The sequence below is a fragment of the Melospiza melodia genome, chromosome 30, assembly GCF_035770615.1.
Source record: "Melospiza melodia melodia isolate bMelMel2 chromosome 30, bMelMel2.pri, whole genome shotgun sequence".
Taxonomy (NCBI): Eukaryota; Metazoa; Chordata; class Aves; order Passeriformes; family Passerellidae; genus Melospiza; species Melospiza melodia.
In genome coordinates this window covers 1102455-1124830 of record NC_086223.1, presented here as the reverse complement: position 1 = coordinate 1124830, position 22376 = coordinate 1102455, and the positions used below count along the sequence as shown (strand labels likewise).

Below are 22376 nucleotides of genomic sequence, written 5' to 3'. Positions count from 1 at the left end.
ATAGGGTCCCATAGGGTGACATGGCCTGGGGTGCCCCGTCCGTGGGTGCCCTGTCCATGCTGTGCCCTGCCCATGGGTGCCCTGTCCATGGGTGCCCTGCCCATGCAGCGCTGTGCCCGTGGGTGCAGTGCCCTGTCCAGGAGCTCTGTGTCTTTAAGCAGCGCTGTCCCTAAAGCCGCTGTGTTGGCCGCTCCATAATCCCCGTGTCCCTAAGCTGCCGTGCCTATAAGGGCTGGGCCGTGTCCCTGTGTGTCTGTGCTGTGTCCCTGTGTATCTGTGATCGTCCGTGCTTGTCCCTGGGTGTCCCTGTGTGTCTGTGCTGTGTCCCTGCTGTGTCCATATGTGTCTGTGATCGTCCCTGCCGCGTCCCTGTGTATCTGTGACTGTCTGTGAGTGTCTGTGAGTGTCCCTGCTGTGTCCATGTGTGTCTGTGAGTGTCCCTGCCGTGTCCCTGTGTGTCTGTGACTGTCTGTGAGTGTCCCTGCTGTGTCCCTGTGTGTCTGTGTGTGTTCTGTGTGTCCCTGCCGTGTCCGTGCGCAGCCACACGCAGTGACAGCCATGTGGCCCGTGGTGCTGCTGCTGCTGCCGGTGGCGCTGGCCGTGCTGGCCCTGGCCCGGGTGGCCCATCGGCTGCTGGCCCCGTCCGGCAACCCCTTCTCAGGGCCACCCCTGGAGCCACCACGGCCCCTGGTGACCGACCAGCGCGCCCGCGACAGGGTCCTGAAGCAGGGTGAGTGCTGTCCGTGTGTCCCTGTGATCGTGTGTCCGTGTGTCTGTGTGTCCCATGCTGGCTGTGCAGAGCTCAGTGTCCCCTGTTGGTCACTGTCACCTGTGTGTGTGTGCACAGCTCAGTGTCCCTGTTGGTCACTGTCACACCCGTGTGTGTGTGCACAGCTCAGTGTCCCCTGTTGGTCACTGTCACCTGTGTGTGTGTGCACAGCTCAGTGTCCCCTGTTGGTCACTGTCACACCCGTGTGTGTGTGCACAGCTCAGTGTCCCCTGTTGGTCACTGTCACACCCGTGTGTGTGTGCACAGCTCAGTGTCCCCTGTTGGTCACTGTCACACCTGTGTGTGTGTGCACAGCTCAGTGTCCCCTGTTGGTCACTGTCACACCCGTGTGTGTGTGCAGAGCTCAGTGTCCCTGTTGGTCACTGTCACCCCTGTCTGTGCGTGCAGGGTTCAGTGTCCCTGTTGGTCACTGTCACACCTGTCTGTGCGTGCAGAGCTCAGTGTCCCTGTTGGTCACTGTCACCTGTGTGTGTGTGCACAGCTCAGTGTCCCTGTTGGTCACTGTCACCCCTGTCTGTGCGTGCAGGGTTCAGTGCCCGGCGTGTCCCAGCCTCGCTGGATGCCGTGGTCATCGGCAGTGGCGTGGGGGGCCTGGCGGTGGCCGCCACCCTGGCCAAGGCGGGCAGGCGGGTGCTGGTGCTGGAGCAGCACGACCAGGCCGGGGGGTGCTGCCACACCTTCCAGCAGCACGGCGTGGAGTTCGACGTGGGTGAGGACATCCCTGTCACCCCCTGTCACCCCCTGTCACCCCCTGTCACCCCCTGTCCCTGCAGCCCCACTCTGAACCTGCTGCCAGCCCCAGTTTGTGCCATATCCCTGCCGTGTCCCTGCCATGTCCTGTCCTGTCCATGCCCTGTCCCCTCCATGTCCCTGCTATGTCCATACTGTGTCCCTGCCCTGTCCCTGCCGTGTCCCTGTTGTGTCCTTGTTGTGGCCCTGCCCTGTCCCTGCCGTGTCCCTGCTCTGTCTTGTCCTGTCCATGCCGTGTCCCTGCCATATCCCTGTCCTTGGTGTCCCTGCCCTGTCCCTGCCATGTCCCTGCCATGTCAACGTCCCTGCCCCGTCCCTGCCATGTCCCTGCCATGTCCCTGGTGTCCCTGCCCAGATCCCACCCCTGCCCCTCAGTGCCATACCAAAGCCAACCCTGCCCTCTGCGGCCGCTCCCTCCGCGTGTCCACGTGCTGTCCCCGCTGTCCCTCACCGTGTCCCCTGTCCCCACCCCTCAGGCATCCACTACGTGGGGCAGCTGCACGAGGGGAGCCTCCTGCGGGTGGCCCTGGACCAGGTGACAGACGGGCAGCTCTGCTGGCACCGCCTGCCCGACCCCTACGACGAGGTGACCCTGGGGGCGCGGCGCTACCTGCTGCGCTCGGGCAAGGTGGCCTTTGTCACCGCGCTGGAGGAGCAGTTCCCCGAGGAGAAGGAGGCCATCAGGGAGTTCATGAGGCTCTCCAAGGTGTGCCCTGGGGTCACCTCCCCACGTCCCCAAGGAGGGGTCGGCTTGGGGTGGTGGCACTGGTGGGGAAGGGGCTGTGGGGACAGTGGGGACACAGGTGACAGTGGTGGTGGGGACATGAGTGATGGGTGTGGTGGGAACGGTGGGGACAAAAGTGACAATGGTGGTGGAGACGTGGCTGATGGGTGTGGTGGAATGGTGGGGACAAAAGTGACAGTGGTGGGGACATGGGTGATGGGCATGGTGGGGACACAAGTGACAGTGGTGGTGGGGACATGGGTGATGGGCATGGTGGGAATGGTGGGGACAAAAACAGTGGGCACAGAAGGGACACACAGGGGACACACGGGGGACATGTCTGATGGCCATGGTAGGGACAAGTTCTGGAGATAATGAGGGATTTTGGGGGGACATCTGCTGAGCCATGGGTGGCCCTGGGGCCACAGCAGTGACAGTCCTGAGGATGCGGTGGTGGCCAGGCAGGGCAGTGCTGATGGTGGCACACAGGTGGCTGCGCTCAGGCTGTCCCCAGCTGCCATGGGTGGTGGCGGTGGCACTGTGGCTGTCCCCACTGATGTGGGCGGTGGTGGTGGCACTGTGGCTGTCACACATATGGCACTGCGGCTGTCCCCAGCTGCCGTGGGTGGCACTGTGGCTGTCGTGCAGGTGGCCTCGCGGCACGCGGCACTGCTGGCCCTGCTGAAGCTGTCCCCTCGCTGGCTTGTCACCGTCCTGCTGCGCTCGGGCCTCCTGCCCCGCCTGTCGCCCGTGTTCCGCATGGCCGCCACCAGCCACAGCCAGGCCACCGCCCACCTCACCTCCAACCCCGACCTGCGCGCCCTCTTCGGATACCTCTTCTACGGTCAGGGGCCGTCGCGACAGGGAGGGGCTGTCGCGACAGGGAGGGCGCCGGCTGGAGGAGCAGGGCGGTACTGCGGTTGTGTCACGACAGGGGGTGGCACCATCGCGACATGGGCAGCGCTGTGTCGGGGTGGGGGCGGCGGGAAGAGCAGCGTCGCGATACAGAGAGGCCACGTGACACTGCGGGAGGGCCGTGTCGCGATAGCAGAAGGATGTGTCGCGGTATGGGAGGGCACCGTGGTGCCAGCGGAGGGCTGTGTCGCAACAAGGGAGGGCGATGTCGCGGTGAGGAGCGCCCTGTCGCGACACGGGAGGGCTGCCCCGCCCTGCGGAGGGCTCCAGCCGTGCCCGTGTCCCCTCGTGTCGCCGCAGGCACGGCCCCGCGGGACTCGAGCTTCCTGGTGAACGCGCTGATGGTTCACCACTACCAGCGCGGGGCCTGGTACCCACGGGGGGGGGCCAGCGAGGTCGCCTTCCACGCCGTGCCCGTCATCGAGCGGGCGGGGGGCGCCGTGCTCGTGCGCGCCCCCGTCACGCGCGTGCTCGTCAGCGCCGACGGCACCGCCCTGGGTGAGCGCCGGGACCCCACGAGGGATGGGGACACGGTGGCGGTGACCCCCGAGGGATGGGGACACGGTGGTGGCGAAACCCGAGAGATGGGGACACGGTGGTGGCGAAACCCGAGAGATGGGGACACGGTGGCGGCGAAACCCCGAGAGATGGGGACACGGTGGCGGCGAAACCCCGAGAGATGGGGACACGGTGGTGGCAGCCCCCTCCCGTGTCCCCTGACCCCGCCGCTGTCCCCAGGGGTGGCGGTGCGGGCGGGACCTGGTGAGGAGGAGCTGGAGATCCGCGCCCCCCTGGTCATCTCGGACGCCGGGATCTTCAACACCTTCGGGAAGCTGCTGCCCCCGCACGTCCGCAGCCAGCCCGGTAATGTGGCGCTCGTGTCACCGTGGTGCCCGTGTCCTCGGTGTCACCAGCATCCCTGGTGTCCCCAGTATGCCCAGACCCTCATTGTTCCTGCACCCCCGTGTCCCTGCACACGCAGGGTCAGATGCCACTCCTCTGTCTCCTGCCCGGGCTCAGGTGCCACCCCCGTGTCCCTGCACTGGGTCAGGTGCCATCCCCACGTCCCCTGCCTGGACAGGCTGAGGTGCCACCGCCGTGTCCCCTGCACACACAGGTCTAATGCCACCCCCCAAATCCCTGCCCGGGCTCAGGTGCCATCCCTGTGTCCCTGCCCAGTCTCAGGTGCCACCCCCGTGTCCCTGCTTGGACAGGTTCATGTGCCACCCCCATGTCCCTGCTTGGATTCAGGTGTCATCCCCCTGTCCCTGCCCAGGCTCAAGTGCCACCCCCATGTCCTTGCCCAGGCTCAAGCGCCGCCCCCATGTCCCTGCCCCGCTCAGGTGTCCCCCCGGTGTCCCTGCCCCGCTCAGGTGTCCCCCCGGTGTCCCCATCCCGCTCAGGTGTCCCCCCGGTGTCCCCGCAGGTGTGCGCTCCCTCCTGGCCACGCTGCGCCCGGGCATGGGCTCCTTCCTGGTGTTCGTGGGGCTGCGGGGCAGCGCGGCCGAGCTGCGCCTGCCCCCCACCAACTTCTGGATCTACCCCCACAACGACCTGGATGCCATGTGAGGGCTCTGGCACCGCGGGGAGAGGGCACGGGGGGCGGGTGGTGGGCATGGGGGGCATCCCACCCCTCTGTTCCTGCAGGATGACCCGGTACAGCGCCCTGAGCCGCGATGAGGTGCCCGACAACCTGGCCATGATGTTCATCACCTTCCCCGCCGCCAAGGACCCCACGTACGAGCAGCGGCACCCAGGTACCCTCGGGGGGGGCTCCGTGACCCCCCAGCTCCCTCTGCGGGCTCAGAGGCTCCTGAATGCCCTCGGCACGGGGTGGGCGCTGCCGCCGCCACCACCCGGGGATGTCACCAGCTGTCCCTCGCCCCACAGGCAGGTCCTGCATGACCATCCTGACCATGGCACGCTACGAGTGGTTCGAGGAGTGGGCCGGGAGCCGCCCCCGCCACCGCGGCCCCGAATACCAGCGCTACAAGATGGACATCGCCCAGCGGCTGCTGGACAGGGCCCTGCTCCGCTTCCCGCACCTGCGGGACAAGGTGGGGCGTCCCACGGGGCCGGAGCGCCCGTCCGTGCCCATCCCCGGTGCCCCCTGGCACGCCGTGAACCCCATCCGTGCCCATCCCCGGTGCCCCCTGGCACGCCGTGAACCCCCCATCCCGCCCAGGTGGAGTTCGTGGAGGCGGCGACGCCGCTGAGCAACCAGCACTACCTGGGGGCGGCGCGGGGGGAGATGTACGGCACGGAGCACGACCTGCGGCGCTTCAGCCCCGCCACCATGGCGGCCCTGAGACCCGACACGGCCGTCAGGAACCTGTACCTGACAGGTGAGGGGCTGCGGGTGTGCCCACGCCGTGTCTGGCTGTCCCTGTGTCCGGCTGTCCCTGTGTCCGGCTGTCCCCGTGTCCTCCTGTCCCCGTGTCCTCCTGTCCCCATGTCCCCATGCCATGTCCTGCTGTCCCTGAGACCGTCTGTCCCTGTGTCCTACCGCCCCTGTGCCCGGCTGTCCCCGTGTCCTGCTGTCCCCATGTCCCCACACCATGTCCTGCTGTCCCTATGTCCTGCTGTCCCTGTGTCTGGCTGTCCCTGTGCCCCTATGCCATGTCCAGCTGTCCCCATGTCCAGCTGTCCCTGTGTCCTGCTGCCCCCGTGTCCTGCTATCCCCGAGACCGTCTGTCCCCATGTCCTGCTGTCCCCATGTCCCCATGCTGTGTCCTGCTGTCCCTGTGTCCGGCTGTCCCCGTGTCCTCCTGTCCCCGTGTCCTCCTGTCCCCATGTCCCCACGCCATGTCCTGCTGTCCCTGAGACCGTCTGTCCCTGTGTCCTACCGCCCCTGTGCCCGGCTGTCCCCGTGTCCTGCTGTCCCCATGTCCCCACACCATGTCCTGCTGTCCCTATGTCCTGCTGTCCCTGTGTCTGGCTGTCCCTGTGCCCCTATGCCATGTCCAGCTGTCCCCATGTCCAGCTGTCCCTGTGTCCTGCTGCCCCCGTGTCCTGCTATCCCCGAGACCGTCTGTCCCCATGTCCTGCTGTCCCCATGTCCCCATGCTGTGTCCTGCTGTCCCTGTGTCTGGCTGTCCCCGTGTCCCCACGCCATGTCCTGTTGTCCCCGTGTCCTGTTGTCCCCATGTCCTGCTGTCCCCATGTCCCCCCACCATGTCCTGCTGTCCCTGTGCCCTGCTGTCCCCATGTCCCCACACCATGTCCTGCTGTCCCTGTGTCCTGCTGTCTCCGTGTCCTGCTGTCTCCATGTCTCCATGCTGTGTCCTGCTGTCCCCATGTCCTGCTGTCCCTGCGTCCCCACGCCATGTCCTGCTGTCCCTGTGTCCGGCTGTCCCCGTGTCTCCACGTCATGTCCTGCTGTCCCCATGTCCTGCTGCCCCCGTGTCCCCACACCATGTCCTGCTGTCCCCGTGTCCTGCTGTTCGCATGTCCTGCTGTCCCCGTGTCCCCACGCCATGTCCTGCTGTCCCCGTGTCCTGCTGTCCCCGTGTTCCCATGCCGTGTCCTGCTGTCCCTGTGTCCTGTTTTCCCCATGTCCTGCTGTCCCCGTGTCCAGCTCCGCGCTCTGGGTGCTGTCCCTGTGGTTGTGGTGGCCATGTCCCCATGGTGGTGGCTGTGTCCCGCTGTGTGTCCCACGGTGTCTGTGTGTCTGTCTGTCTGTCCCAGGGCAGGACGTGTTCTCCTGCGGGCTGGCGGGGGCCGTGCACGGGGGGCTGCTCTGCGCCTCGGCCGTGCTGGGCCGGCTCCTCTACCTGGACCTGCTGCTCCTCAAGAGGAAAATCAAGCGGCGCCAGGGCCGCCACACGGCCTGAGGGGACAGCGGGGACAGCAGGACACGGGGACAGCTGGCCCCGGCCTGGGAGGGGCTCCTGGCTCAATAAACCCCGATATCCCAGTGGCCAGCGGCTGTGTTTGGGGAGGGGATGGAGAGGGATGGGATGGGGTGGGGACTGGAATAGGGATGGGGACAGGGATGGGAATGGGGATAGAGGTGAGAATGGGATGGAGAGAGAGTTGGGATGGGGATGGAGATGGAATATGGTTGGGATGGGGACTGGGATGGGATGGGGACAGGAATAGGGATGGGACAGGGATGGGAATGGGGATAGAGGTGAGAATGGGATGGAGAGAGAGTTGGGATGGGGACTGGGATGGGATGGGAATGAGGATAGGGGTGAGACTGTGATGGAGACAGGACTGGGATGGAATGGGAATGGGCACAGGGAGCACCCACAGCTGGGGATGAATGGGGGGCGCAGAACCCCCTAATCTCCCCACCCTTCTCCCTTTGCACTCCCCGAGCTCCCCCATCCCCTCCCTCCCCCCGGCAGAGTCCGGAATTCTTTACACTTTTAAATATAATAAATAGGGGAATTCTCAGTGGGATGGCTTGGGGAAACGGGGCCATCCGGGTGGTCCCCAAGGGTCCGTGTCCCCCTGGGTGACAGGGAGGTTGTCACCAGCTGTCCTCGGAGGTCACCTCTAGGTCCGGGCGCTGACGGGGGGCTGAGCTGTGGGGTTGTGGCCGCACTGGGGGCACGGCCCCTCGGGCAGGGGGTACAGGAAGGGCTTGGCTGTCACCTGAGGGAGAGGAGTGTCAGTGCTGGGGGGCGTGTGGCACTCTCAGGGCATTCCCCAGGGAAAGAGGGTGTCCCTTTTGTGGGCAGGGCAGCCCATCACCCCATACTCCATCACCCCACAGCCACATCCTCATCACCCCACAGCCACATCCCCATCACCCCACATCCCATCACCCCACAGCCACATCCCCATCACCCCCCAGCCCTCCCCGGCCCCATTGCGGGCTCAGCCCAGCCCCTCAAAGGGCGGGCGGGACCCACCTCGCTGTAGGGCGGGGGCTCCAGCCCCGCGGGGATGGCGGCGCTGGGCAGGCCGGGCAGGGTGGGCATCGGCGACAGCGGGGGTGGCACGGGGCCCTGGGGGTCTCCGTAGGGCGGGGCGGGCGGGGGGCTCTGCGGGATCCTGTAGGCGGGGGGGGGCACGGGCTCCTGGCAGAGCTTGCGGAGGATGTGGAAGATGAGGAGGAGGACGGTGATGGCGATGAAGGTGATGGCGATGAGGAAGATCATGGCCCTGGGGATGCCGAGAGGTGCGTGCTGGGGGCTGGCGTGTCCCCCCTCCCCACCTGCCCCCTCCCCAGCTCCCCCGGTCTCTCCTTGTCCCCATCCACCCGGGCATTGCCCCCCGCTAAACGAACCGAACCCGGTGTCCCCCGGCGCCGCCGCGTCCCCTCGGTGCCACCGCCGCCCTCTGGACCGGAGCCACCTCCGGGCCCGGCCCAGCGTCCCAGCCCGCGCCCTTTGCACCCTCCCTGCCCCGCTGCGCACCTTGCCCTGGGTGGGGGGCCCTGGGGCACCCGCCGTGGGGCATTTCGGGGTGATTCGGGTCATTCTGGGGGTTTCTGAAGGGTGGCACCGTGCCAAGGGGGGCTGGCACCTTGCTGAGGGGGCTGTCCCCAGTAATGGGGGGATGAGGGGTGGCATGGGTGGCACAGGGCGTGCTCAGGGTGGCACAGGGCGTGCTCGGGGTGGCACAGGGGACCGCTGGCCCTGGCGGGAGCCGTGGCGGGGCCGAGGGGAGGGCGAGGAGCCAGCGGCGAGGCCGAAGGAGCGGGATCCCCCCGCGGGTGTGAAGAGCCGCCGGCTCAGCGCTGTAAGCTCCGAAATCCCATCAGCGCCTGAGCCCCGCCGGGGGCAGAGCGGGGAGGGACCCGGGGAATGAACCGGGGGAGATTCGGGGGTGATTTGGGGGTGATTTGGGGGTGATCCAGGGAATGAACCGGGGTGATTTGGGGGTGATTTGGGGATGATTCGGGGGTGATCCGAGGAATGAACCGGGGATGATTTGGGGGTGATTCGGGGGTGATCTGGAGGGAGAGTGGGTGGGTGATCCGGGGGTGATTCAGTGAATGAACCAGGGGTGATTTGGGGGTGATCCGAGGAATGAACCGGGGGTGATTTGGGGGTGATCCAAGGAATGAACCAGGGGTGATTCGGGGGTGATTTGGGGGTGATCCGGGGAATGAATCAGGGGCGATCCGAGGGTGATCCAGAAGTGATTCAGGGGTGATTCAGGGGAGAGCCGGTGGGTGAGCCAGGGGTGATCCGGGAGTGGTTCAGGGGTGACCCGGAGGTGCCCACGCTGCTCCCCCAGCCCCACAGCAGGTTGACAAAGCAGGTGAGCGGCCCACGAGCAGACGAGGAGGCCGGCGAGGGTTTGGGAGGGGGAGCTGGAGCCGCGGAGGGCTGCAGGGCTCGGGCTGTGGGATGCCCTAAGCAGGATCATCCCCCTAAGGGGTTTAGGGCTGCCCGGGGCACCGGGGCTTGGCCGCACGGGTCAGGCAGCTCCGGCTGCGTAATTGGCTCAAGGGCTTAGCGGGGGATTTGTCACCGCCTGTCCTCCCGTGCCCTGGTGGGGACCCCCCAAAATCGGCCTCCCCATGCGGCAGAGCCCCCCTCAACCAGGGGAGCCCCCCTCAGTCCTGGCTGAAGTGATTTTAGGTCCCCGCTGTCGGACACGGGGTGGGTGCTGCCCCTGAGCCCAGCCCGGGGTGCTGGTGGGTGTCCCCTCGTGTCCCCTCGTGTCCCCCAGGGCATCAGAGGGTGCCCGGGGCTCCCTTCGGGCTCCTCATCCCACACCAGCCGCGGGGAATGAAATCCCAGCCGGAGGGAGAAACATCCGCGATGCCAGGCGGGTGCTGGAATGGAACGGAGAGTGCACACACCCGGGCACAGCCGGGCACAGCCGGGCACCCACACACAGTCATACACGCGCGCCATCCCCTGGCACACGGCCCCTGAGCCTGCAGGGACACTGTGCCAGCCCCGCTGCCGGCTGCCAAGGCTGCCACGGTGCCACCAGCCCTGGCGCCATCCCCGGCCGTGTCCCCAGGTCACCCCGGCTCGCCGCTCCCGCCTTTCCCAGGCCGGGGCGTGTCCCGGGAGGGGACCCGCGACACAGCCGGGCACCGGTGCCACCCTGGCACGGCCACCGCGGGTGGCACCGCCACTGTCACCGCAGAACCCAAGGCAGGGAGGAGCCGGGTCCCCCACGGTCCCCCCAAAACCCGTGAGAAGCGGCGGCGGGGCGGCCCGGCAGGCGCTCCCGGCGTGCCTCAGTTTCCCCGGGAGAGCGGGGCCAGGGTGCTCCGTGCGGAGGGAGGTGACGGTCGCGTGTCCCCGTCCCCTCCCCGGGCCGCGGGGTGCTCACACACGCACGCCGTGCTCACTGCCCTGCGCACACGCGTGTGCAAGCGTGTCTGAGCGTGCGCGGCCGAGATCCCCACACGGACCCCGCTGCCGCTCCTCGGCCGCCGCGACGCCGCCCAGAGGACCCCGAGGGTCCCCCTGTCCCCATCCCCTGTCCCCCGTCCCCGCCCCCGCCTGGCCCCGTGCCCCCCTTCCCCACCGCGGCCCCTCTCCCCTCCCTCGGCCCGGCCCTTCCCTTCCAGCTCCCCGTTTGAAGCGATTTTTTCCACAGCTCCTGCCAAGAGCCGCTAATGAGAAACAAACGGGCCCGGCTGCTCCCGGCCCACACACCTCCGGCCAGGGGCTGGGCTGTGCCTCCCGGTGCCCTCCTGGCACGGCCCCGGGCACCTGCATCGTGCCCAGCTGGCACCGGCACCGGGCATCTGCATGGTGCCCACCTGGCACTGGCATGGGGCATCTGCATCGTGCCCAGCTGGCACTGCCGTCCTCACCATCAGTGCCATCCTTGGGCATCTCCACCTTCCCTGCCTGTCACCATCCCTGGGCATCTCTGTCCTGCCCATGTGCCACCATCACTGGGTGTCTCTGTCCCCCTCTGTGTGCCACCATCCCTGGCATCTCCATCCCCCCACCCAGCACGATTCCCGGGCATCTCCATCCTCGCAGGGCATCTCTGTCCTGCACATGTCACCATCCCTGAGCATCTTATCTGTCCCCATCTGTCCCCATCCTGGAGTGTCACCAACCTCTCCATCCAGCTCCATCCCTGAGCATCTCCATCCTGCCCACCCAGCATCACCCATGGGCATCTCTGTCCTGTCCGTGTGCCACCGTCCCTGGGCACCTCTGTGCCACCATTCCTGGGCATCTCATCCTCCCTTTCTGTCACCATCCCTGGGCACATCATCCTCTCCTTTTGTCACCATCCCGCGGCATTTCCTGCCACCACCTCCGGTGTCTCTGCCCCTCTGCAGGGCAGGGCTGGCCGGAGCCCAGGTGCCACCGTGCTGGAGCCCCTCGCTGTCTCCTCTGTCCCCTGTCCCGTGCCTGTGACCGGGCCGGGTGCCCGGGAGGTGCCAGGGGCGGGGAGGAGCGAGGAGCGAGGGAGTCCCGAGCTGTTTCCCCCGCTCGGGGGCCGCAGCCCAGCCCGCGCTGTTCCACTTGGCCCCGGGCCGGCCCCGCTTATCGGCCGCTCACATTTTCCATGAGCCGCGTTTGTGTCTGAGCAGCGCCGGCAGCACCGAGGGACCCCCCGAGCCCACCGGGGCAGGGGGAACGGTGTAAGGAGGAGAGGATGGGAGGGGGATTCCGGCCCTGGAACGGAGGGAGGGAGCAGCACCCAGGGGTGGCAGCAGCACCCAGGGGTGCCAGCAGGGATCGGGGTGAGCTCAGAGCCCGGAAAAGGAGGGGGACCCAGGGATGGGGACATCAGCGGGGCTGGGGGAGCAGCACCTGGGGATGGGAGCGGTACCTGGGGCCAGGAACGGTACCTGGGGATGGGAACGATGCCCAGGGCTGGGAGCATCCCCCAGGGATGGAAATGCCGGGGACTGTGGGAGCAGCGCCTGGGGCCGGGAGCGGTACCTGGGCATGGCAGCAGTACCTGGGGATGGGAACGATGCCCAGGGGTGGAAATCCCGGGCATACAGCAGGGCTGTGGGAGCGGTACCTGGGGCCGGGAGCGGTACCTGGGCATGGGAACGGTACCTGGGCATGGGAACGATGCCCAGGGCTGGGAGCACCCCCAGGGATGGAAATGCCGGGCACACAGCGCGGGCACTGCCCGAGCCCACCGTTCTCTCCTCCCACCCCTGAGGCTCCCGGGACAGCGCTGCCCGCGCCAGGAGCCGCCCCCTCCTCCCGCTCGGGCCGTGGGGAGCGAACCCCCCCCGGTGTGGGGCTGCCCCGGGGCCACGCGGGTTCCTCGAGCGAGCGCGGCCGGGCCAGGCCGTGCCGAGGGACGTCACGGGCCGGATCCTCGCCCGCTTCCTCGAAGGAGCCGCCGCTGCCGCTGCCAGGGTGACGCTCGGGGCCGAGCCGCTCGCTGTCCTCCGGCCCGGCGTCCTCCGGCATCCCTGCGGCCGGGCCCGGCCCCGCTGCGCCGCCGGCTTCCTGCGGAGGCGGAGGAATTTGGCCGCGGGCCGCGGGGATGGAGCCGGACGCGGCCGGCGGAGCGGCCACCGGCACCGGCCGGGACAGCCGGGAACCACCGGCAACGGGAACGGCACCGGAACGGGCTCGGGGGGCACCGCGGCCATGGAGGGGTCGGGTGGGTCGGGGTGGCCCCTCGGGGATGTCCCTGAGGGCGCACGCAGGGGATGCACACGCCTGGCACACCTTGGCACTCGCAGGGGTTACGCACGCCCGAGCCCGTGTGGGGATGGAGAAGGGACGGAGGGGCAGAGGAATGGGGGGGGAGAAATAAATAAAAAGAGTGTAAAGTGGTCAGATGGGATGGATGGATGGATGGATGGATGATGGATGGATGGATGGATGGATGGATGGATGGATGGATGGATGGATGGATGGATGGATGACAGGTCACATGAGAGAAGGGACAGACGGGCAGCTGGCACAAGGGACAGCATCACAGCATGGCACCGTCAGCCCCTAAAAGCCCCCTTGGCCCCACCACACCCCCCCATTATCCCCCCAAGCCCTGTGGAGCAGCAGTGACCCCCTGCCCCCCTGAGGGTGAGCCCGTGGGTGCCACAGGTGTCACTGGTGTCCCACAGCCCTCAGGGGTGGCACCAGCGTGTCCCCATGGCACAGCCCCGAGTGCCCAGCCCTGTCTGTGGCACTGCGTGGGCTGTGCCCTCCCCTGCCACGGCCCAGCCCTGCCCATGGCACAGCGTGGCAGCTGCAGCCCTGATGGTGGCACTGTCCCAGCCCTGATGGTGGCACTGTCCCAGCCCTGCCGGTGGCACTGTCCCAGCCCTGCCGGTGGCACTGTCCCAGCCCTGCCCGGTGCCCTGCCGGCCCCTCGGGGGGCTCTCCCGGTTCCGCCCCCCCGGGCTGAGCAGGGTGGGGCGCGGCCCAAGGCGGGGACCCCCCCAGCCCCCCCCGCCTCCTCCTCCTCCCGCTGCCGACGTGGAGGCAGCGCCGGGGACGTGTCAGGGCCGGGGTGTTCGCCAGGGGCATCCTGAGCCCGCCCCGCCTTCGGGGGTGCGGAACGGGGGGGAGCCCGGAACGGCCCCGTCACTGCCTGGGGGGACACGGCTGCTCCCCGCGGCCTGGGGGACCCCCTTTGCTCCCCGCCACTGTGTGGGACCCCCCGGCCCCGCCCGCGACACGGGGACACCGTGTCCTCCCCGCCGTGCCTCAGTTTCCCCTCACACGTGTGCAGGGCCAGCCCGGGTTGGTTTTTTTTTGGGGGGGGGCGGTTTAAGGAAAGACTTTTAAACTTTTCTGGCTTTGCCGCAGTTTCGCCCCTTTGAAAAGCTTTGGTTGGGCGGCCGCGCCCCCTCCCCGCAGGCCACGCCCCCCCCGGGCCACGCCCCGCCCAGTTCCCCCCGTGCCCCCCCCCCAGTTCCACCCACCCCCCCCCCCCAGCTCTGTTTCCACGACGGCCGAGCCCCGGTGCCAAAGGGACGTGGCGGGGACGGGGGGGACACCGTGGGGACGGGGGGACACCATGGGGACACCGTGGGGACGGGGGGGACACTGTGGGGACACAGTGGGGATGTGGGGACACCGTGGGGATGGGGGGACACGGTGGGGATGGGGGGACACCGTGGGGACACCGTGGGGACGGGGGGGACATGGAAAGGACGAGGGGACCCCATCAGAAACTGCGTGGAGATGGGGACACTGCGGGAATGGGGGACATTGTGACAACGGGGGACACTGCGGGAATGGGGGGACACTGCGGGGATGGGGGACACTGCGGGAATGGGGGGCGCTGCAGGAATGGGGGGACACTGCGGGGATGGGGGACACTGCGGGGATGGGGGGACACTGCGGGAATGGGGGGCGCTGCAGGAATGGGGGACACTGCGGGGATGGGGGGCCCTGCAGGAATGGGGGGACACTGCGGGGATCAGGGACACCCCATCAGGGATGGGGAGCTGCTAAGGGGATGAGGGTGGCGCTGGGGGAACCCCTTGGGTCGGTTTGGGGGTTCTGTGGGGTTGGGGGGACACGGGACGGACAGGGGGACACTGTGGGGCTGCGAGGGAAGAGTTAACCCCCCCTGGGCCGTGCTGCTCCCAGCCCCTGGCAGGGAACTGGGATGAACTGGGGGAGCGGGCAGGAGGTGCTGACGTGGGGCCGGGGAGGAGGAGGAGGAGGAGGAAGAGCTGGAGCATCGCTGCTGCTGCTGCTGCTGCTGCTGGGCCGAGCTCCAGCTGGAGGGACCCTCGCTGGGGGCGGGGGGCGCTCAGCGCTGCCCCCCCTGCCCGGCCCCAGCTCCTCCTTTGGGGTGGGGGGGTCCCGAGTGCACAGCTGGGCCCCGACCCCCAGCCCAGAGCCCCCCAAACCACCCAAACACCCCCAAAACTCCAACAACCCCAACAACCGAGCTGCCCAACCCCAAACCCCGACAACCCAAACGCCCCGAGCAATCCCCCAACCCAAACAGCCCCAGGGGCCTGAGGACCCCGACCCAATCACCCAAACCACCTGAGGACCCCACCCCAACAGCTCCTCCCACCGACCCAAATACCCCGAGCCCACCCAAAGCCCCGGGCAGCGCCTGGCTCCCCCCAGCACTCAGACCCCCCCCAAACGGGCCGGTTTGGGGGTGTTGGGGTGACCTCGGTGCCAGAGGAGCCCTTTGGGACCCACAGGACGCCCCACAGGTCTGTCCCCCTCCCCAAACCACCAAACCCCTCACCCCCTCCCTCCTGGGGGGCTCCGGGGCTCCGCATCCCCTCTCTCCAAGGTTTCGGGGTCCTCCCTCCCCCGGGTGACCCCGCTATGGGGTGGCAGAGGGGGCGCTGGCAGCGCCACGACCCGGCCACGTGGCACCGGAGCCACCGGCCCCGGCAGGCGGCGGGCACCGGGCCAGCCACGGCCGATGAGGTCACCGGGACGGCTCCGGCCAGAACCGGCAGCGCTCGGGGTCCCGCTGCTGTCCCTGAGCGCTCCCGTGCCCCCCAGTCCTGTCCCTGTCCCCATCCCCATCCCCATCCCCGTCCCCATCCCCGACCCCGTTCCTGGTCCCGGCGATGCTTTTCGGGGGGTTCAGGGATGGGGGATCCCCTCCCCGGTGGGATTTGGGGCGCTCGTGGTACCCCCAAATCCCCCACCCCAATGCCATGGTCAGGACAGGGTTGGGGAGCATCGCCCCCTTTTCCAGGGGATGGAGGTGGGGGGGGGGGGGGTGGGAGCAGCGAATTCTTCAATGAAACTGAAGAGGAGAAGGGGAAAAAAAAAAAAAAAGTAAAAAAAAAAAAATTAAAAAAAAAGGAATAGAAAGGGAAAAAAAAAAAAAAAAAAAAGGAGTCGGGAACGGAAAATGTTCGGCGTGGAGCTCTCGTCCCTCAGAGTTTCCATCCCGGAGCCCAGACTGGGGCCTGGCCCGGGCGGCTGCTCCCGGCCTGGGAACCCCCCGAGCCCCTGCACCCCCAAAAACTGCCCCGGACACCCCCAGCTCTGCAGTGAGGGGGTGCAGATGGGGAAGGAGCCCCCCAGGAGGGCCCAGCCCTGAATGAGGGGGTGCAGATGGGGAAGGAGGGCCCAGCCCTGAATGAGGGGGTGCAGAAGTGGGGGGACCCCAGGAAAGAGCCTGGCCTGAATGTGGGGTGGATGAGGGGGTGCAGATGGGGAAGGAGCCCCCCAAGAGGGCCCAGCCCGGGGCTGTGGCAGTTCAGGGGTTCAGAATGGGGGGGATCAGCTCCCCAAAAGGGAACCAGGTCTGGATGTGGGGGATGAGCCCCCCGTGGGGGTCCCAGCCCTGAATGAATGTGGGGGTTCAGGGGGGATGAGCCCCTCAGGAGGGGCCAGCCCTGAATATGGGGGTGCAGATGGGGGGAATGAGCCCCCCAAGGGGGTCCCAGCCCTGAGTGAGGGGTGCAGATGGGGGTGACCCCCAGCCCTGACTATGGGGGGAATGTGGTGGTGCAGAGTGGGAAATGAGACCCCCGGGGGGGGGGGGTCCAGGCCTGGATGAGGGGGTTCAGGGGGGATGAGCCCCCCAGGAAGATCCAGCCCTGAATGAGGGGTGCAGATGGGGGTGACCCCCAGCCCTGACTATGGGGGTGCAGAGTGGGCAATGAGCCCCTCAGAGGGGGTCCCAGCCCCTGCTCGGGGTCGCACCCCATCTCCCCACCCCATTGCACCCACCCTGGGTGGAGGCACCCCCGAGCACGACTGGGGGTCCCCGTTGGTGCCACAGCCCCCCCCCCCCCCCCCCACCGAGGGCGGCGTTGGCATCCCGGCGGCCAATTTAAGCAATTTGCCCTGGAAATAGCCGGGGAGTCGCGGCCGTGATTACGGGGTTCGGCCCTGCCGCCGCAATTGAGGGCGCCGAGGGCCGGAGGCCACCAGGAATAGCCGGGGCGGTGCCGCGCTGCGGCCGCCGCGGGGGAAACTGAGGCACGGCGCCGCCCACCGCGTCCCCACGGCACGGGGACAACGGGGGGGGGGGGGCGGCGGTGAACTGGGGGGGTCTCTTGGGGTTCTCGGTGCTGGGGACATGGCCGGGGTGGGGTCGGGCACCTGCGGGTCACACCTGGCGGGATATCACCGTCATCATCATCATCATCGCCACTAAGGGGGGGACGCACCGAGGGGTTTGGGGGGTCCTGTGGGTGCGGGATGGGGAACCCGGGCTCGGCAGCGGCTCCCGGGGCTGCCGAGGGAAGGGAGTGGGGGAGAGAGAAGGGAATTAATCCGATCCATGTGTCCGGGCTGCCGGGGGGAGCTAACCGGCTCCAGATGCCGCTGTCTGCTCCAGCTCCTCGGCAAACAAACCCCCGCCCTGCCCCGGACCCCCCGCACCCCCTTTTTGGGGGCTTCCCTCCCAAAACGAGTGGGGGGCTGCACCTCTTCATCCTCGCCCCTCACCCTCGGGGCACCCCGGACGTGGCCGCGGGATTTTTGGGGCAGCCAGAGACTTTTTGGGGCGCCCATAAACTTTTGGGGCACTCCCTGCATTTTTGGGCATCCCGCAACTTTTTGGCACGACTAAAATTTTTTTTTTTTTGGGGGGGGTGGATCCCCCAATTTTTGGGGTGGCCCCCAAGTTTTTGGGGTGACCCTTTTCTTTTTAGGGTGACTCTTTTCTTTTTGGGGTGACCCTTTTCTTTTTAGGGTGGTCTCCATGTTTTTGGGGCGCCGCTTTTCTTTTTGGGGTGGCCGCCTCCATTCTGTGGCCCTGTGGCCACACGCCCAGTTTGCACCAGTACAAACCAGTCTGGAACACACAGGAAAGGCTCTGGGGCTCCCCCAAAAGCTGAGGGGGGGATGAGTGTGACACCCCCATCCCCAAACACCCCAAAGAAGCTGGGGGGTCCCGGGTGGGAGCACCCAAACCCTGCAGGATCCCAGGCCTGAGCTCGGCATCTCCCATTCTGCTTCCGAGGATCCTAATGACTTTTCCAGCCTTTTTTTAATTTTTATTTTTTTTTTCATCTTCTCCTTCTTTATTATTTTTTTTTTCCCTTATTCAAAGTGGGAATTCTTCCCTTTTCCCAGCCCCCAACCCCTTGTCCTGCATTCCTGGGGCGGGCGGCCGGGGGTTGATGAGGTGGCATCATCCCGTCCTTCCCCCCCTTTTTTTTAATTCCCCTCCCTCTCCATATATACATAAAAAAAAAAAAAAAGGAAAGAAAAAAAAAACACCCAAGCCGATGACATTCTTTTCTTTTCTGTCATGCTGCAAAAATTAAAGACACATCTTCAACCTGGAGCCCGGCCAGGGCTTTTCGAGTCGCCGGGGCAGGATTGGAGGAGGCTTCGCTTGCAACGTGTCTTGGATGCTTGGAAACAGGGCTGGAGAAGGGATCTGGGGAATGGAGGAGGGATCTGGGGCTGGAAAAGGGATATGGGGCTGGTTATGGGGCTGGAGAATGGATATGGGGAATGGAGAAGGGATATGGGGCTGGAGAAGGGATATGGGGAATGGAGAATGGATATGAGGCTGGTTATGGGGCTGGAGAATGGATATGGGGAATGGAGAAGGGATATGGGGAATGGAGAAGGGATCTGGGGCTGGAAAAGGGATATGGGGCTGGTTATGGGGCTGGAGAATGGAAACAGAGGTGGAGAAGGGATCTGGGGCTGGAAAAGGGATATGGGGCTGCAGAATGGATATGAGGCTGGTTATGGGGCTGGATCTGGGGCTGGAGAATGGATATGGGGAATGGAGAATGGATCTGGGGCTGGAAAAGGTGTCTGGGGCTGGATATGGGGCTGCAGAATGGATCTGGAGAATGGAGAAGGGATCTTGGGCTGGAGAATGGATTTGAGGCTGGTTATGGGGCTGGAGAATGGATTTGAGGCTGATTATGGGGCTGGAGAATGGATATGGGGAATGGAGAAGGGATTTGGGGCTGGATCTGGGGCTGGAGAATGGATATGGGGAATGGAGAATGGACCTGGGGCTGGAAAAGGTGTCTGGGGCTGGATATGGGGCTGCAGAATGGATCTGGAGAATGGAGAAGGGATCTTGGGCTGGAGAAAGGATTTGGGGAATGGAGAATGGATATGGGGCTGGAGAATGATCTAGAGCTGGTTATGGGGCTGGAGAATGGATTTGGGGAATGGAGAAGGGATCTGGGGCTGGAGAATGGAAATGGGGCTGGTTATGGGGCTGGAGAAGGGATCTGGAGTTTGGGAATGGATCTGGGGCTGGGTTTGGGGACAGGGCTGTGACGCTGTAGTGGCCCCACAGACACGCGTGGGCACACGAGTGACCCCCACCCCGCCCCTCCCCCAGTGTGTTTTATTTAATATTGAAATTTAATGGCAGGGAAAAATAATGTCCAAATGGACGCAGGAGGGGAGGGGGGTGACGTGTCGTGTGTGCCCCCCTCCCCGTTATTTCATTGTTAAATTGAGCGGATTTGGGGCTTTTCTGAAGGAAAATCCAAGAATGTTCTGGCGGGAGATCCTGCTCTGATGAGGGGTCACTCTGCAGTGCTCCCAGTGCTCCCAGTATTCCCAGTATTCCATCGAGCCTCTGAATGGGCAGCACAGTGACAGGAGGGACTAGCAGAGTGTTCCCAGTATTCCCATTGTTCCCAGTACTCCCAGTATTCCCAGTGCTCCCAGTACTCCAATTATTCCCAGTGCTCCCAGTATTCCCAGTGTTCCCAGTATTCCCAGTGCTCCCAGTGCTCTCAGTATTCTCAGTGCTCCAGTATTCCAGTTATTCCCACTACTCCCATTACTCCCAGCATTCCCAGTGCTCCCAATACTCTATTCCCAGTATTCCCAGTACCCCCAGTGCTCTCAGTGTTCCCAGTACCCCCAGTGTTCCCAGTATTCCCAGTGCTCCCAGTGCTCTCAGTATTCCCAGTGCTCCAGTATTCCCGTTATTCCCATTACTCCCATTACTCCCAGTACTCCCAGTGTTCCCAGTGCTCCCAGTATTCCCAGTGCAGGCTGTGAGGGCTGAGCCCAGCTCTCCCAGCATTCCTGGAATTCCAATCCCGCTGCAAACCCTCGGGACAAACTCCCAGTGCTCCCAGTATTCCCAGTACCCCCATGAGCCTCCAGTCTCAGGGACAGAGTGGACAGAGGTTAAACACTCCCCAGTTTTCCCAGTTCTCCCAGTAACCAGTGGAACTCCAAGCTTTCCATGCCCTGGAGGGAGGGACAAGGGGAGGTGAGAAGGCCAAGCCCAGTGCTCCCAGTATCCCCAGTATTCTGAGATTTCAAACCTTCAGCATAGTGGGAGGAAGGGGACAAATGGAGTGTTCCGAGTGTTCCCAGTATTCCCAGTGTTCCCAGTGCTCCACTGAGCCCTCAAGCTCTCGGCACAGTGACAGTGGGGACAGAGCACTCCCAGCGCTCCCAACGCTCCCAGTGCTCCCAGTATCCCCAGTATTCTGACATTTCAAACCTTCAGCATGGTGGGAGGAAGGGGACAAATGGAATGAGCCCAGTGTTCCCAATGTTCCCAGTATTCCCAGTACTCCATTGAGCCCTCCCAGTATTCCCAGTGTTCCACCGATCCCTCAAGCCCTCAGCACAGTGACAGTGGGGACAAACGGAGCCCTCCCAGTGCTCCCAGTGTTCCCAGCATTCCAGGATTTCAAACCTTCAGCAGAGTGGGAGGAAGGGGACAAATGGAATGAGCCCAGTGTTCCCAGTATTCCCAGTATGCCCAGTGAGCCCCCAAGCTCTCGGCGCAGCGACAGTGGGGAGAGACAGAGCGCTCCCAGTGCTCCCAGTATCCCAACGAGCTTTCAAACCTCCAGCATAGTGGGAGGAGGGGGACAAATGGAATGGACCCAGTGTTCCCAGTATTCCCAGTGTCCCCAGTAACCCACTGAGCCCTCAAGCTCTCGGCGCAGTGACAGCGGAGACAAACAGAGCAATCCCAGTGCTCCCAGTATTCCCAGCATCCCAACGAGCTTCCAAACCTTTAGCATAGTGGGAGGAGGGGTACAAATGGAATGAGCCCTCCCAGTGCTCCCAGTACTCCATTGAGCCCTCCCAGTGCTCCCAGTGCTCCACTGAACCCTCAGGCTCTCAGTGCAGTGACAGTGGGGACAAACAGAGCGCTCCCAGCGCTCCCAGTATACTCCATTGAGCCCTCCCAGTGCTCCACTGAACCCTCAGGCTCTCAGTGCAGTGACAGTGGGGACAAACAGAGCGCTCCCAGCGCTCCCAGCGCTCCCAGTGCTTCCAGTATCCACAATCCCCCAGCCCCCCAGCACAGCACGGGGGTCTCCAGGGCCGCACCCCCCCTTTTCCCTGCCCCGTCCCCGTTTCCCAGCGCGTTCCCCAAACCCTCCCCGAGCCGAGCGGAGCGGAGCGGGAGCTCCCCCTCCCCCGGTGCCACATTGGCCGCGTCCCTCCCGCTCCTCTCCCTGCCGAGCTCCCGGCCCCGGCACAGGCGGGGATTTTTTTGGCGTGTAATTACACCCTCCCCAAATTGCACGGTAGGTTGTGGATCATTGTCCAGGAGCTTTTGCTTTTTCCAACCAACGTGGCTCCTTCAAATGTGGAAACGGCCGTGGAGCCGTGCCAGGGGGGGAGAGCAAGGGGAGCGAGCGCGGCGAGGGGAAGGAAGGGAAAAGAGGGAAAGAAAGGGCTGAAAACACAGAGTCGGTGGGTTTGGGGGTGGGGTTTGGGGTGTCCGTGCTTCTTGGAGGGGTTTCGGGGTTGGGGTCCCTCGGGGGATGGTCTTGGGGATCGTCCAAGGGATGCTCTGGGGACTGGTGGCCTTGGCCTTGCTCCGTGCTTGGTCCCACTGGAGAAGGGTCCCCAATGGGGCCCTGGATGGGTTTTGGGGTGCCCCAGCTCTGGGAGTGGCTGTTGGGGGGTCCCCGATGGGAGCCCTGGGTGTGTTTTGGGGTGCCCCAGCTCTGGGGGTGGGTGGCAGGGCCCTGGGTGTGTTTTGGGGTGCCCCAGCTCTGGGAGTGGCTGTTGGGGGGTCCCCGATGGGAGCCCTGGGTGTGTTTTGGGGTGCCCCAGCTGTGGGGATGGCAGGGCCCTGCTGACACTCCCAGCATCGCGTGGCACCGGGGTCCCCAAAGTGCCACGTGCCACATCGCCCGTCCCCACCCCGCCATGCCCGCAGACACCTCCGAGCGTGCAGAACCCCCCCAAAATCACAACCCCCCCGCACCCCAAACCCCCCCTAACCCCGACCCCGGCCGTGTGTGCGTGTGCCCGCCCGCGTGTGCGTGTGCCCGCCCGTGTTTGCGTGTGCGCGGCCACACGGCCCCAAGGGTGGGGTGGGGGGGTCAGGGGGTGCCCCCCGACTCGCTGGGTGCCTCTGATTGGCCGAGGGGCCCGTCCAGGAGCCGCTGCTCGCTCCGGGTCCCTCCTC

At 65.7% G+C, this 22376-nt stretch overlaps 1 protein-coding gene across 1 annotated transcript; it reads left to right on the top strand.

The window, feature by feature from the left end:
• The first annotated feature begins 254 nt into the window (after positions 1 to 254).
• On the top strand, positions 255 to 7012 carry LOC134430786 (all-trans-retinol 13,14-reductase-like). The gene is made up of 11 exons (XM_063178668.1): positions 255 to 730; positions 1317 to 1499; positions 2017 to 2246; positions 2913 to 3108; positions 3480 to 3677; positions 3918 to 4043; positions 4606 to 4744; positions 4827 to 4936; positions 5070 to 5236; positions 5365 to 5569; positions 6867 to 7012. Exons 1-11 carry the CDS (start codon positions 559 to 561, stop codon positions 7010 to 7012), a joined length of 1872 nt encoding a protein of 623 aa, XP_063034738.1. The 5' UTR covers positions 255 to 558.
• Positions 7013 to 22376: the final 15364 nt, after the last annotated feature.